Source organism: Euwallacea similis, chromosome 21 (assembly GCF_039881205.1).
Source record: "Euwallacea similis isolate ESF13 chromosome 21, ESF131.1, whole genome shotgun sequence".
Taxonomy (NCBI): domain Eukaryota; kingdom Metazoa; phylum Arthropoda; class Insecta; order Coleoptera; family Curculionidae; genus Euwallacea; species Euwallacea similis.
In genome coordinates, this window is record NC_089629.1 from 2,855,488 (window position 1) to 2,868,720 (window position 13,233).

The 13,233-nt window shown below is 36.2% G+C and overlaps 2 protein-coding genes across 14 annotated transcripts in view; both read right to left on the minus strand.

The window, feature by feature from the left end:
- The window catches only part of LOC136415792 (protein tramtrack, beta isoform-like), a 108,022-nt gene that overhangs the window by 54,376 nt on the left and 40,413 nt on the right, over positions 1-13,233 (minus strand). The window contains exons 4-5 of one of the 13 annotated variants that reach the window (XM_066400593.1): positions 827-1,260; positions 292-712 (exon numbers count right to left, since the gene is read on the minus strand). The exons of the other annotated variants lie outside the window; for them this stretch is intronic. Coding sequence (XP_066256690.1) covers positions 308-712; positions 827-1,260 — 839 coding nt within the window. The 3' untranslated portion in view covers positions 292-307. Of the gene's footprint in view, positions 1-291; positions 713-826; positions 1,261-13,233 lie in introns of those variants that run through there. 13 annotated transcript variants of the gene reach the window in all.
- Positions 1,947-4,461, minus strand: LOC136415798 (uncharacterized). The gene is made up of 3 exons (XM_066400621.1): positions 4,366-4,461; positions 2,767-3,200; positions 1,947-2,619 (listed from the first exon to the last, which is right to left on the minus strand). Exons 2-3 carry the CDS (start codon positions 3,109-3,111, stop codon positions 2,215-2,217), a joined length of 750 nt encoding a protein of 249 aa, XP_066256718.1. The 5' UTR covers positions 3,112-3,200; positions 4,366-4,461; the 3' UTR covers positions 1,947-2,214.

The following is a 13,233-nucleotide window of genomic DNA, read 5'->3' on the forward strand; positions in this document are numbered from 1 at the left end:
CCAACTGTACATTTTCTCTACCATAACAATTTTGTTCTTCGAGCTACAATGACAATAAATATAATAAAACATTACACATTACACCTAAGGCAAAATGAGCCCAACAAAATTGTAAAAAATTGGTTTTTAAAATTTCACCTTTTTTGCATCGTGAAGTACTCTATTTTATTGTTAAAGCTAAACATTACCAGTGCACAAAATATAAATTATATTGTAGAAGATGACATTTCAAGTAATATTAATTAAAAAAAAAAACAAAGAAATACAATCTTTTCATGAGCATTGAAAGTTTGTTAAAGAGAAACGTTCAATAAGAACTTCGTGACTTGAGATAAATCCCAGTCACATTCGGAGTGGTTTGCTTCATGCAATGCCCGGTATACTCTTTCCAATCTGGTAGATTCAAATAATGAGCCACTTTTCTCGGAACACCCCCAATAGTGTGCTTCCCCATGGGGGACTTCATACACCTCCCATTGGTGTAGTTCAAGAAAAATCTTGAAGCCTTATAGCCAGTTGGACGCAGGCTGAGGAACTTTCTATAAATTTCGATATAAAAGGTCCCAGCGATGGTAAAGGTTCGAATTGCTTGGTAATTTCGATTTTTGATAGTTATGCATAATATCGATTCGAGGTCTTGGATTTGGTCAGTTTTCAAGTAGATCAAATCGTCACATCGGCACGCTCCAAGCACGCCCATCATCAACACCACCTGAGAAGGATGAAAGCCTTGATACTTGCAAAAAAGTTTGTTGAACGAATTACGAAAATATTAAATTGATTTTTAATTCTGAAAATTTCCCTCCACATACCACTTTCATCTTACCTTAACTCCCAAGTATTTTTCATCTGGAGCTTCACTTAAGAACTGCATGAATTGGTCTTTGGTAAACACAGGAGATTTCTTAGGTTGATAACCTTGATTTAATTTTCTAAGGTAAAGTCGCAGATTGTTATACGAAGACAAATCTATGCCATGGTTGATACTCATCAGACGCTTCAACATTGAAAATTGTGTCCACATGGTTGAAGATTTGGCATTCAACTTGGCATGTTCCTGAAAGTAGGCCAAAAAAGTGTTTTCGGCGTAGTCCCAGTATTGATTTTTCTCTCTCCATGTGTTAAAATTGTCATAGACGCGTTGGTAAATTTTAGAGGATTTTATCGATATGGATTGCCCACAGTTGTCTTCGTCGACTTCCTCTGCCTCTTCTTGATCAAAGTTATCCAGAGTTTCTGACTTCACGTGTATCGTTTCCGCTGCAAAAATGTTTCTGTTAAAAAATTAGGTAGGAACCTAAGTTTAATTTCATGATGAGTATTTTAATTTGGTTTACAGTGAAGTTTTTGGTACAAAATAAATAACATCAACGTAACAGTGAAAACACTCCATAATGTATTTCATAAAACGATAAACCTTAAACTTTAAAAAAAGATGTTTGAGTGCAGAAAAATACTCCAGAGGAGATACAGGGTGTACTCTGTTCTATCGGCAACCGGCGTAGGTATACAATATAAAGAAATATTAACAGAGTAAGGAACAGCAGATATAAGAGTATGATTTCGCGAATTCCTGGTCGCTAAAATCAAGGAAATCATCTAATTTAAATAATAAAGAGCTAATTCACCAGCTCTAAAGATAATTAATAGATTGTTAACGTATAATTAACTTATCATCTACGGCGTTTAAGGCATAGATCCGAGACCTTACTATAGGTCCATCCATTTTAAACAATGATTGGCCGTAGGATCGAAACAAAGATTCCCCAAAATTGGAAGCTCTTTGCTTGCTAAAATCGCTCTAGTCCTCAAATAAAGAAAGTTCATTCATTAAGAGCATTGGCTTAACTTAAACTTACCTCATACATGTTTTTAAGCCTGATCAATGCACGAATATTGATGAAAATCGTGAAAGTGTCGGTGAAATTCAAAGGAATTCAGAACTAAGAATTTTCAATTTGCAAGGTTTTATTCATCATCATATATTATCATCTGTATATGTTGCCAAAAAAGCTCTACCCAATTAGCATCATCTCCGGACAAAGGCAATATGTGTATTAATGCGTTCAATACGTGAAGATTGTATTTCGAGAATTATCACATACAGTTAAAATATCTGTTTATTGAGAAAACATCTTATTGGAGAAACAGTCAACAATTTCTTCTTTCCTCATATTCAGCTGCCTCGAACGTTTGTTCACCAGAGACACACTTTCAATAAGAATTTCGTGACTTGCGATAAATCCCAGTCACATTTGGAGTGCTCTGCTTCAAGCAAAGCCCGGTATATTCCTTCCAATCAGGTAGATTCAGATAATTAGCCACTTTTCTAGGAACACTAGCAATTGTGTGTTTCCCCATGGGAGACCTCACACATCTCCCATTGGTGTAGTTTAAGAAAAACCTCGAATCCTTGTAATCAGATGGACGCAGGCTGAGGAACTTTCGATAGATGTCGATGTAAATATCCCCAGCGATGGTGAAAGTTCGGATTAGTTGGTCATTTCGTTCTTTGAGAGTTATATATAATATCGATTCGAGATCTTGGATTTGGTCAGTCTTCAAGTAGACCAAATCATCACATCGGCACGCTCCAAGAACGCCCATCATCAATACTACCTGAGGATTAAAGACATGGTAGATGCAGAAATTGAAGCGATGGGTTTAGGAATTAAGAATTAAAAAACCACAAATCTAAATGTGTAACAAATCCAGTAACAACTTAATTTAATTCTTAATTTCTTCTATTCATCACTTTTATCTTACCTTAACTCCTAAATACTTGTCGTCCGGTGCTTCATTCAGGAACTGCATGAACTGGTTTCTAGTGAACACTGGAGACTTCTTTGGTTGATAACCCTTATTCAGTTTTTTAAGATAAAGTTTTAGATTCTTGTATGAAGATAAATCTATGCCATGGTTGATACTCATCAGACGCTTCAGCATTGAAAAATGAGTCCACATGGTCGAGGAGTTGGCGTTCAAATTAGCATGTTCTTGAAAGAAAGCCAAAAAAGTATTTTCCGCATAATCTGAATATTGATTTTTCTCTCTCCACGTATTGAAGTTATCATAGACGCGTTGATAAGTTTTAGAGGATTTTATGGGCATGGATTGTCTGGAATGGTCTTCACCTATTTCCTCCAGTTCCTCTTGATCACTGTAAGTCAGAAATTCCGACTTCACGTGGATGGTATATGCTACAAAAATATTTTCGATTAAAAATTATTTGTTTTGGATTTATTATTTTGATTTTGTATAAAGCGAACTTTTGGGTAAAAAATGAATGACATCAACATAATAAAAGTATTCTATAATGCATGCTATAAAATATGCAGTAAAATACCTTAAAACTAAAAAAATGTTTATGTTATGTTTTGTTAGGTATGTTATGTTATATTTTGTTAAATGCAGAGAAATTAGAAAAAATTGTAAATTGCCAATAATTATATTTTCCTCCCTAGAATTTGTTTCTTTGATTTTAATTTACAATTAACAAACTATAAATCAATTGCATATCTTCACCTTTCACTTAAAGATGCAGAATGCATTTTGGTATTTCTAGCTCTCCCTGAATTATCAACACTGTTGGTAAGTGAAGAAGCCAAATAACAGAAAGTCGTGTTTCTTTCTATAACATCATATCGTTTTCTTCTATCTCAAGAGAACGACTTGATTGTTTACGTCTTCATACAGGGGACATAAAATAATAGTACTTCACAATTATAATAAATTTGGAACAAACCAGTCATTCACTTTTTAATCGCCAACCTGTGTGAAAACTGGCATCACCACCAATTGAAGGTGTGCCAGTGGTTGATTATATTCAAAGACCTACACTATGAAAATTTGGACTTAAAATGGAAAATTTCAGCAGGCAACTCTTAATGAGATTGTCGCAACTTGCGATATTTTCCGGTCACATTTACTGTGGACTGTCTCATGCAATGCCCCGTATATTCCTTCCAATCTGGAAGATTCAGGAAATTGGCTACCTTCCTCGGAACTGCTCCGATCTTCTGTTTGCCCATGTGAGACTTCAAACATCGCCCATTTTCGTAATTTAGGAAAAACCTGAATCCTTCCAGTCCCGATGGGCGTTGGGCGGCGTACTTTCTATACGTATCGATGTAAATTTCTTCAGCGATGGTAAAGGTACGACACGATTTGTCATTGCGATCTTTTACTGTGACATACAAGATCGTGTCAAGATCTTGAATTTGATCAGGCATAAACTGGAGTAGTTCATCACATCGACACGACCCCAAAATACCAATCATTAATACTACCTGAAGATGAAGAAATCTATTGTAAGCAACATCTCTAGTTGGCTATTGTTTAGTTGTTACCCTTTATTTTTCTTACCTTAATCCCCAAGAACTTATCGTCGGGTGCTTCTGTCAAAAAATATATGAACTGGTCCTTGGTTAACACTGGAGACTTCTTAGGTCGATACCCCTCATTCAGCTTTTTAAGATAAACTCTCAGATTGTTGTACGTGGACAAATCTATCCCGTGGTTAATGCTCAATAGCTTCTTTAGCATTGAATACTGTGCCCAGAGGGTGGAACACTTAACATTCAACTTCGCCTGTTCTTGAAAGTAGGTCATCAAAGTGGTTTCTGAGTAGTCAGGCAGTTGATTCTTATTACGCCATGTGTTGAAGTTGTTGTAAACACGTTGATACTTTTTAGAAGAATTCAGCGATATGGAATAACTTGAATTATCTTCGTCGTCTTCTTCTAAATCACATTCATCCACGTAATCTGGAAATTCTGGCCTCACCTCGATGGAATCAACTAGAAATATACTGTTGTCAGTGTTTTAAACGCTAAGTTGACATTAACATCATCATAAGGGCTTAGCTGTACGCCGCCAGATATTTGAGAAAATAATTAAGTTATTTAATAAGAATTTTATTAGATACGTATTGCAACAAAATGATAACACATCGGTCTAAACCAAAATCTGAAAAGTTAACAAAGACGCCTCCGTCGGCTATCAGAAACATTATTTTTTCGTATAGTTTGTGCCTTCAGTTCTACCTCCGGATCACATCTAGTCTTAGTATTAGTAATGTGCTTTCATTTAAAATATTTGAGGCAAACCTTCTCAAATCGCCTTGTATAACCGGTTAAAGGTAGAATAATGAGTCGTGGTCCTTCCTAAAAGGCTGACCTTGTGGTCAGGGTGTGTGGAATTCGATTGCTGTGGAGGTTTTTTCGATTTTCCAAGTCTCTAAGGGACGCAGTTATACAGGTAATCAGGCAAGATAGGTAGTGGAAACCCTTCAAAAACAAAGTTCGATCAAGAGTGCAGGAAGTGCTGACAACAACGCAAAAGATCGCTATGAATTGGGGTTTATCGGCATTTTCCAATTTCTAGAGCTATCGCTGAAAACCTTCCTCACACAGAGAAAACCCTACCATATATTATGTTATTTTATTTAACAAAATGTAAAATGAGAAGCCATTCAAATCATTCAGCAACCGTATGAGCCACTGAAGGTAATGAGATGAAAGTCTGACCACAATTCACCGTGATTATCGAAGGATCACCCTGACTTGTATTCCTAGTGGTATTCAAATTTTGGAGTTCCCTCCAAAATTCTTCTTTATACAGGAAAAAGCATGGTATCATCTCATTAAACCACCATACGAGTTATTTACGTAGAAGTAAATTAAAAACGATTTCAATCATATAATGGGGCATTTCTGCACAGGGTGCCATAAATTTGGATCTAATCGATCAAGTCTATATCTAACATCTGACCAGAAAAAATTAATCAAACAGGGGCGTAAATTTCACCCTAAGCTTCACCAATTTTTTTGGTTCACTTTAAAGCAGTTCCCTGGGAGGAGGGACAAAAAATCACAAGTTTTCAACAAACTGTATATAATACATAAATACAATATTTTATTAAAATTAAACTTTTCTGCTTGAAAAAGGCCTCCTGACAACGTTCACTATCTGAGAAGTTACCACTGATGGCAAATTGGTAGGAGGGTCATGATTGTGTGTTCCATTATAGAAAATGGTAGATGTTTCGGTAATTATGCGTGCCCTGCAATTTGCAGCTTTCTGTACACATTCCCAATACGTTCGCTTTTCTCGTTTGTAGTTAATTCGAAATTGATAATTTTCAAAAATCAACTGCGGATATTTCCTCAAACCAGCGCAGAAATGGACATAACCTACAAGGAAAATTGGTGAAAAGAAAAAAAAACACTTATTTCCATTTTATTCCCCCGGATGGAGAATTGAAAAAAAAATTGAGATAGAAAAATATAGTGTAAACACTGGACACAGTGCGACGTTCACCTTATCAGGACATCCTTTTTCTGTAATTTCTAAAGTGTTAGTTAAGGTGGAGAGATGTTAAGAGGTTAGCCCTGGTTAAACCAGGTTTAGGCTATTTTTTAAAATATCCATTTTCAAATATCTGTTTTTCAGTATTCTGAAAAGTAAAAGAGTCATTAAGATTTTGGAGCGTAGAATCCAAGAGCTTTCCTCATTTTCATCTACAGGGTGTCGCACTTTAGAGGGTAACAGTCTAATAATTATTTTTTAGTCCATTTTCTGTCAAGTGTGCCCCGAAAGATAGTCCTCATCAAAGGTTAATTTTAAACGCAGGGCTATCTACGATGCTGAATTACATTACATCACTAATCAATCTGTATAACATGCGAATACAGTATAAATGGTAATGTTAATGATGATATTGATACCTCTAATATCGCTGTTAATACGAATAGCTTCTTTTTGACCCTGTTTGACAAAAGAGGAGATCTATGAATATGCAGAATGTTCCAAAACGTTAAGTACATATTTAAGGGTGGGACTGCTCAGGTAATTTTATGAAGAAAGGTAGGATCGATGTGTCAGGATATACAGAACAGCCCCTATGCAATAACCTACTCTCCTTTGAAAGAAGACTTGCAGCTCTATGATCTTTATTAAAATAAATTTAGCTACAACTATCAGGATATTATTAACTTTCCCTAAGTTTAACGTCTCTTCTTAGTAATAATATTCACACTTTGACTAGTTATAATTGGTGGAAGCGTGTCTGCAGGATTGTGATTGTGTCCTTCCGTAACAGTTATCGAGGACGATCTGGTAATTATCCTCGCCTTACAATTAATTTTGGTCCTCTGCACGCATTCCCAGTAAGTGCGATCTGCAGCTTTATAGTTAATGATGTAGATAAAATTGTTGTAGATCATTTGAGGCAGCTTCCTTCCAGCAGAAAAGTACACCACCCCTATAAGTTGCCGGAAGTTTAACCAGTTGAAGTTGATGGTTGGACAAACTCTATTTGGTAAGATATTAATCAATTGAATTTGTAACTTTTATTTACAATTTAATAACAGACTTTTTTCATGTCATTCGTTCTGAAGGGTTTTCGTTTAACGATAGTCACACATTGACTAGACAAGATGGGAGGATTGTTGTCTGCAGGAGGATGACTGTGGTCCTCGCTAATGATCAGCAATGACGCTTTCGTTGTTATTCTTACTTTGCAATTAGACTTCAACCTCCTTACACATTCCCAGTAGGTTCTGTCCGCAGCTTTATCCTTTATTTTGTATAGGTAACCGTTGAAAATCATTTGAGGTTGTTTCCTTCCTGCGCAGAAATTCACCATACCTACGATGCCTAGACAAGACACAAAAAGACTGTTATTATCACAAAAATGAAATTAATAAAAAAATTAGTAAATACGCATAGTCCGACATCAAATGCAAACTATTCACAGAAGCCTCACTTAGTAATTTTTTCCTTCTTAATAACTCCACTAAAGAAATTAATTGATTAATTATAATTTTATTGTGAATAATTCTAGGAAATCTGGTGGGTGTTTCGTGATTGTGGAAGCTTTCCCAAATACATAGCATAGATCCCTTGGTGATTATTCTAGCCCGGCATTTCGTTTCTCTTTTCGAAACGCATTCCCAATAACTTCTATCCACCCCTTAGCGGTTCAGTTTGAATATTTTATCGCTGTAGATTATTATGAGGTTCTCTCGACCGACATAAAATTGAATAGTTGCTAGGAAAGGGAAGCTGAAATTTAGGTGTATAATAGTTGTATAAATGGTGGATTTCCGGTTTTCAGTAGCTAGCTGGCGCTATAAATGAAAGTGGGATTTTAACTTCTTTTATCGCGCAATTTGATGTTACTGAGAGGATGACCGCTACTAGAAAAGGCTTAAAATAACTATTCTCACCCTGTTTTTCAAAGGTCAAAACGAAAATCAGAGATGACCGCATTTTACGAACGTTTACTCTTTAAACTTAGCCAAAGTTTATAACGCTAACTCTTTTTGAGCGAATGGCTCTTAGCACACATTTTTCCGTTTTTGCTATCATTCTCATTATTCGAACCCAAAAATTAAATTGCACGACCGACAACTAAAAAAAGAAAAGTTTCAGAAATCTAACCAGGAAATAAAAGTAATAACCAATTTTACTTACATGACCGTTCGGTCTCCTACAATCACCTACTGGTACCAACGACTACCCAATCAAACTCAATGAGACCCAATAGACCTGTTGAAAGGGCAAGGACGTGCAACAAATAGAATAAACAAAATGTGCAAAACCGCGGCACAGAGTGCCAAGGCGCGACCGACGAAGGTTTAGAACGAGGAACATGAATAATAGTTATTTACGTTACAGCACGGGAAAATAGGTTTCGCAGGGCGAGCCAAGCAGGCGAGGCCTCGAGCCTGAATACATTTTCGGTCGCGTGACGTACAATATTTTTTTATGGCCAGTTACAGCTGAAAAATTTTCGTTATCCACATTTTATGTTTGATCTAACGAATCAATAACATAAACATGTTTCCACAGTAACAAAGTAAAACAGTCATTAATTTTTTTCCCAATATTAGAAGCATTACAGTATTATCCTCTTAATTCTTAGATAGGCATCAGAAAAAAAAATAGTACATATGTCATCACGGACCCGGAAAGTAGAATTTTTCCACGCGTGACAAATTCCCGTGTCATCTACGCGTGGAAAATGCGTCTCGATGTAATAAACGATACTCTACATTGGCAAACTGTAAAAATGATCAGTAGCTAGTACATAGAATTGAATTACTTACGACAGATCCCTCCGGAAAAGGGAATATGTAAATTTCGCATTTTCCTAACTTCAAGCCCGACTCCGGATCAAATTACGTGAAAAAATGCTGTTCTGTGAAGATTTGTTCCATTGATGTGCTAGTTCAAGGCTAGTTTTCAAGATAAATCCCGAATTTGGCCTTTCGACTCGTCCATCATAATTCTAACATTCTACAGTTTGTAACGTGACTTTTCGACCAGTTTCGTCATCATAATCTGTTCACCTTGACCGCCAATTGCTGAGATCAGTGTATCTTCGATTAGTGTCCTATGTAAAACGTATAAAGTAGATGTAGAGGAGAATGAGGCCACATTTTTGTGTAAGACACTCGTCAAGAATTTATTACTAAAACTGATATTGTTACTGCGGTGGCTTTACTTGCTGCCACCGTTGAATGCCAATCCGTGGAAAATTTCTAATATGATAAGAAGAGAAATGTGAAGGACGGAGTTGCAACTCAATAACGTTAGAAATGAGGGCTTAACTTTAATATTAATTATTTATTTCCTGAAATCATTGACCCCTGGTGAATAACAACTAACCTTAACGTATCGGTCATACCCTCAGCACTCGTCCCCAACGTCTAAAGTAACGGTTACATTTTGAGTAGATAAAATGGGGGGGAGTTCATTCAATGGAGGATGGTTATGGGTTGGATACCTAACCACCAACATCGAACTTCTTGTAATTAGTTTTGTCCGATATCTAGTTTTACCTTTCGAAACGCACGTTCCAGTACGTGTTATTCAGACGATGCTGGGACGTGTTGAAGAGGTTCTTATTGTAAATTCTCTGAGAATACTTGCGACCGGCACAAACTTAAATTATTCCTATAAAAAACATTATGGTTGCTAATTAGTCTTAAAGCCTATCGTCTCGAAGGGTAGCTTGGGTTAGTTCAGCCCAGTACGTTCATTGACTGATTGGAACTGGTCTTGGAACGTTAACAACTAGACGAAGAAAGTGTTATCATTATCAAGCTGCTAATTCATTGTTATTTAATTAAATTCATGTCCCTTCCTTTTAAAGAAAAAATACCAAAAAGTTGACCATCTCAGAAACAATAGGCGTTAAGGGAAAAGAAGACCTTGAGGTTGATGTGTTTTAGGTAGAAGAGGAGAAGTTGGGCTGCCAATGAAGAACAACGATGGAACTCAGCGTCATTTATTCAAGTTTCACGTAGCTTCAGCTTCTATATCTAAAACAACAGTTACATCTTGACTCGATAAAATTGTAGGAAACTCAGTTAATGGAGGATGGTTATGTGGTGGTTTCCTAACCATTAACGTCGAACCACTTGTAATCAATTTAGACCGGCACCTACTCTTATTCTTCCCAACACACAGCCAGTAAGTTTTATCAGGACCCTGCCGCTCCATATTGAAGAGGAATTTGTTGTAAATTATCTGAGGGTATTTTCGACCAGCACAAATGTAAATTATCCCTATAAAATAATGCTATGCACAGTAAGCAACACAAAATCACTAAATTAAGTTTTATACTTATAAATAACTAGTAATGCGAGTCGCGAACATCGGCAGGTAAACTTTCGCGAAAGTTCGTTACCAATATTGATGCGAATGTTGCCGTGGTGGACAATCACCGGCAAAAAATTATAACTAGAAATATCAGTTCAAGAATCAAATCAGATCGATGTACAGGGTGATTTCGAATTCAGAACACAATAGAATAAGGTATATTTCTCAAATTGACTTGAAGGGAATTATTCGTAAGTCCTAAAGTGCTTGAATTGCGGTTTACAACTCTGTAAAGTTTCATATTTTTTCACAGTTTCTGCAATTCCTAATATACCATATATCTCGCGAATGCTCGCGAACTTTCGTGAATATTCGCCCACACCTTCAAAATTTCAAAAATTTTCCATCACTATAAATAACATTAACTATTTGACTTTTAAGGCTGTTGAGATCGATGTCAGTTGCGTTATTGGGGTGATTATGGGCGTACTTGCAGATGAGGGTATTGCCAGAACTGATGATTCTAGCCTTACACTGGGCCTTGCGGTAGTAGGTGCAAATCCATACGGTTCTACTCTGAAAGCGATTGTTAATGCAGTAGTAATTTCCCTGGAAAACCAGGTTTACAGATTTGGAGGATTTCCGGAAATGCACCTTGGACACTAGAATAAAATATTTAACGATAATGGTTGATCAAGTTAATTAACAATAAGGGCAGATAATGGTTCCTTGGAAATAAAACAAGAAATATCTTTAATAGCTTTACAAAGGTCTGGATGGACTCAACTAATGCCTAACTATGGTAACAACTTGTGGGTACATGTTGGAAGTTTTATCGTTACGTTTCTTAGGAAGATGATTGTGGGACTCGTAAACGAAAACTTTGCGTCCGGAAGTAACGATTTTGCTTGCACATCTTGAAAGTTTGTCTACAACGTTATAGTATTGACTACAGCGCCATAACGTCTTGCCTTCCATTTTCGTTGTCAATCGGTAATGATAATCGTCCAATATTATCTTGGGATTTTTAAGCCCCCTTTCGAAGTAAATAGTTCCTGGAAATTTAGAAACGTGTGAAATATTATAAAGAAGCTTTGAAATGAATGCTTTCCTCACAGATTATATGTATTTGCGTAATTTTTGATTTGGTGTACTAACTCACAAAAATATAGTATACAGGGCGGACCATACACACCAACCCTTGTTCTGTTTCTTGTCGAATAACTTTTCAGCATTTAGGTTTGGTAAATTTTTTCATGAGGGAAATTGCGTCACGTTTACAACGTCAATCAATAGTAACCTCTGTCGATCTACGAATTATGAAAAACAGACCTGGGACCAAACAATATCTACTAAAAAAAATAGAAATGCATACAAAGTAAACTACGTGCACGTAAAATATAAACTATGTACGCATGAAAAAACACGGGCACGAGAAAAGTACCGCAACTAGGTATACGAACGCGTAAAATACAATTTACGGGCTGGGAAAATAAATTACAGGAACGTAAAACGTAATGATGCAGTGCTAACATTTGAATAGTAGAGGCATGCAAAGAAATACTGGCAATCAAAAAGTTTAGGTTTAACTCCATGAATAATCTTTGAATAATTAGTCTAATGAATAAACATCAAATTCGGGAAGAATTACTCCAGTCATTTTTACCAGAAACGATATTTGAATTTCTGGTAAAAAAGTCATGTCTAGATAATATATTACTTGAAAAAAAACACAATTTGTAACTATCATCTACACTACAAGACCAAAAAACTGGAACCATTATAAAGTCGTATTGGGGTATTCCGTAATATAAACCGGCTGAGGGAACATTTTCTTTGACTGGCAGGGTTTAGGATCATGATTATGTAATCCTAAAACGTTGACGTTTTTGCCACTTGTAACTGTTTTGCATATGCATCTCACAATTCAGGCATTGAAATAATGGGTGCACAACAATGTGATCTATCTCGTCTTCTTTTTGTAAATCAAAAAATCGAAGTGGTCAATTATGATTTTTGAATTTTTTAGCTCCCATTTCGAAATATATTATACCTAAAATTCAGAACTTTTCAATATCACTGGAAAATTATCATAAATTTAATGCTTATTACAGAAGTGTTAAGGAAGACGCTCAACATGTCTCGTTTAAGGGTTGTCTGATGATGGTGACCTCCTGAGATAGCATGTTTTTGTATCTTTCAGGTTTAACACTATGCTCGTGATTGTGGTGATCAGCACTCACAGTTACAACTCGCCCGGTAGTGACTATCCTAGACTTGCACCTGTTGGCTTTAGATCTGAAATAATGAGTGCACATCCAGACTGTTTTGTTGGTTTCCTTTCTATAGATGAGATACTCGTACTCATCCAGGATTATTTTTGGGTTCTTGGTGGCAACGTCAAAATAAATGTAGCCTACAACAGAACACTAAGTAAACACCTCAAGTCGATAACATTCTGGCTGCAACTACATAGAAACCTTTAGAATTACTTAAAGAGATCTTTATATTCGCCATATACTTCCCGCACAATATTAACGTTATTACACTTCATGCTTTGGTGAAATTTGTCTAGTCTATGGACAATGCCGTGATTATGGAGATCGCTACTGATGATAATGT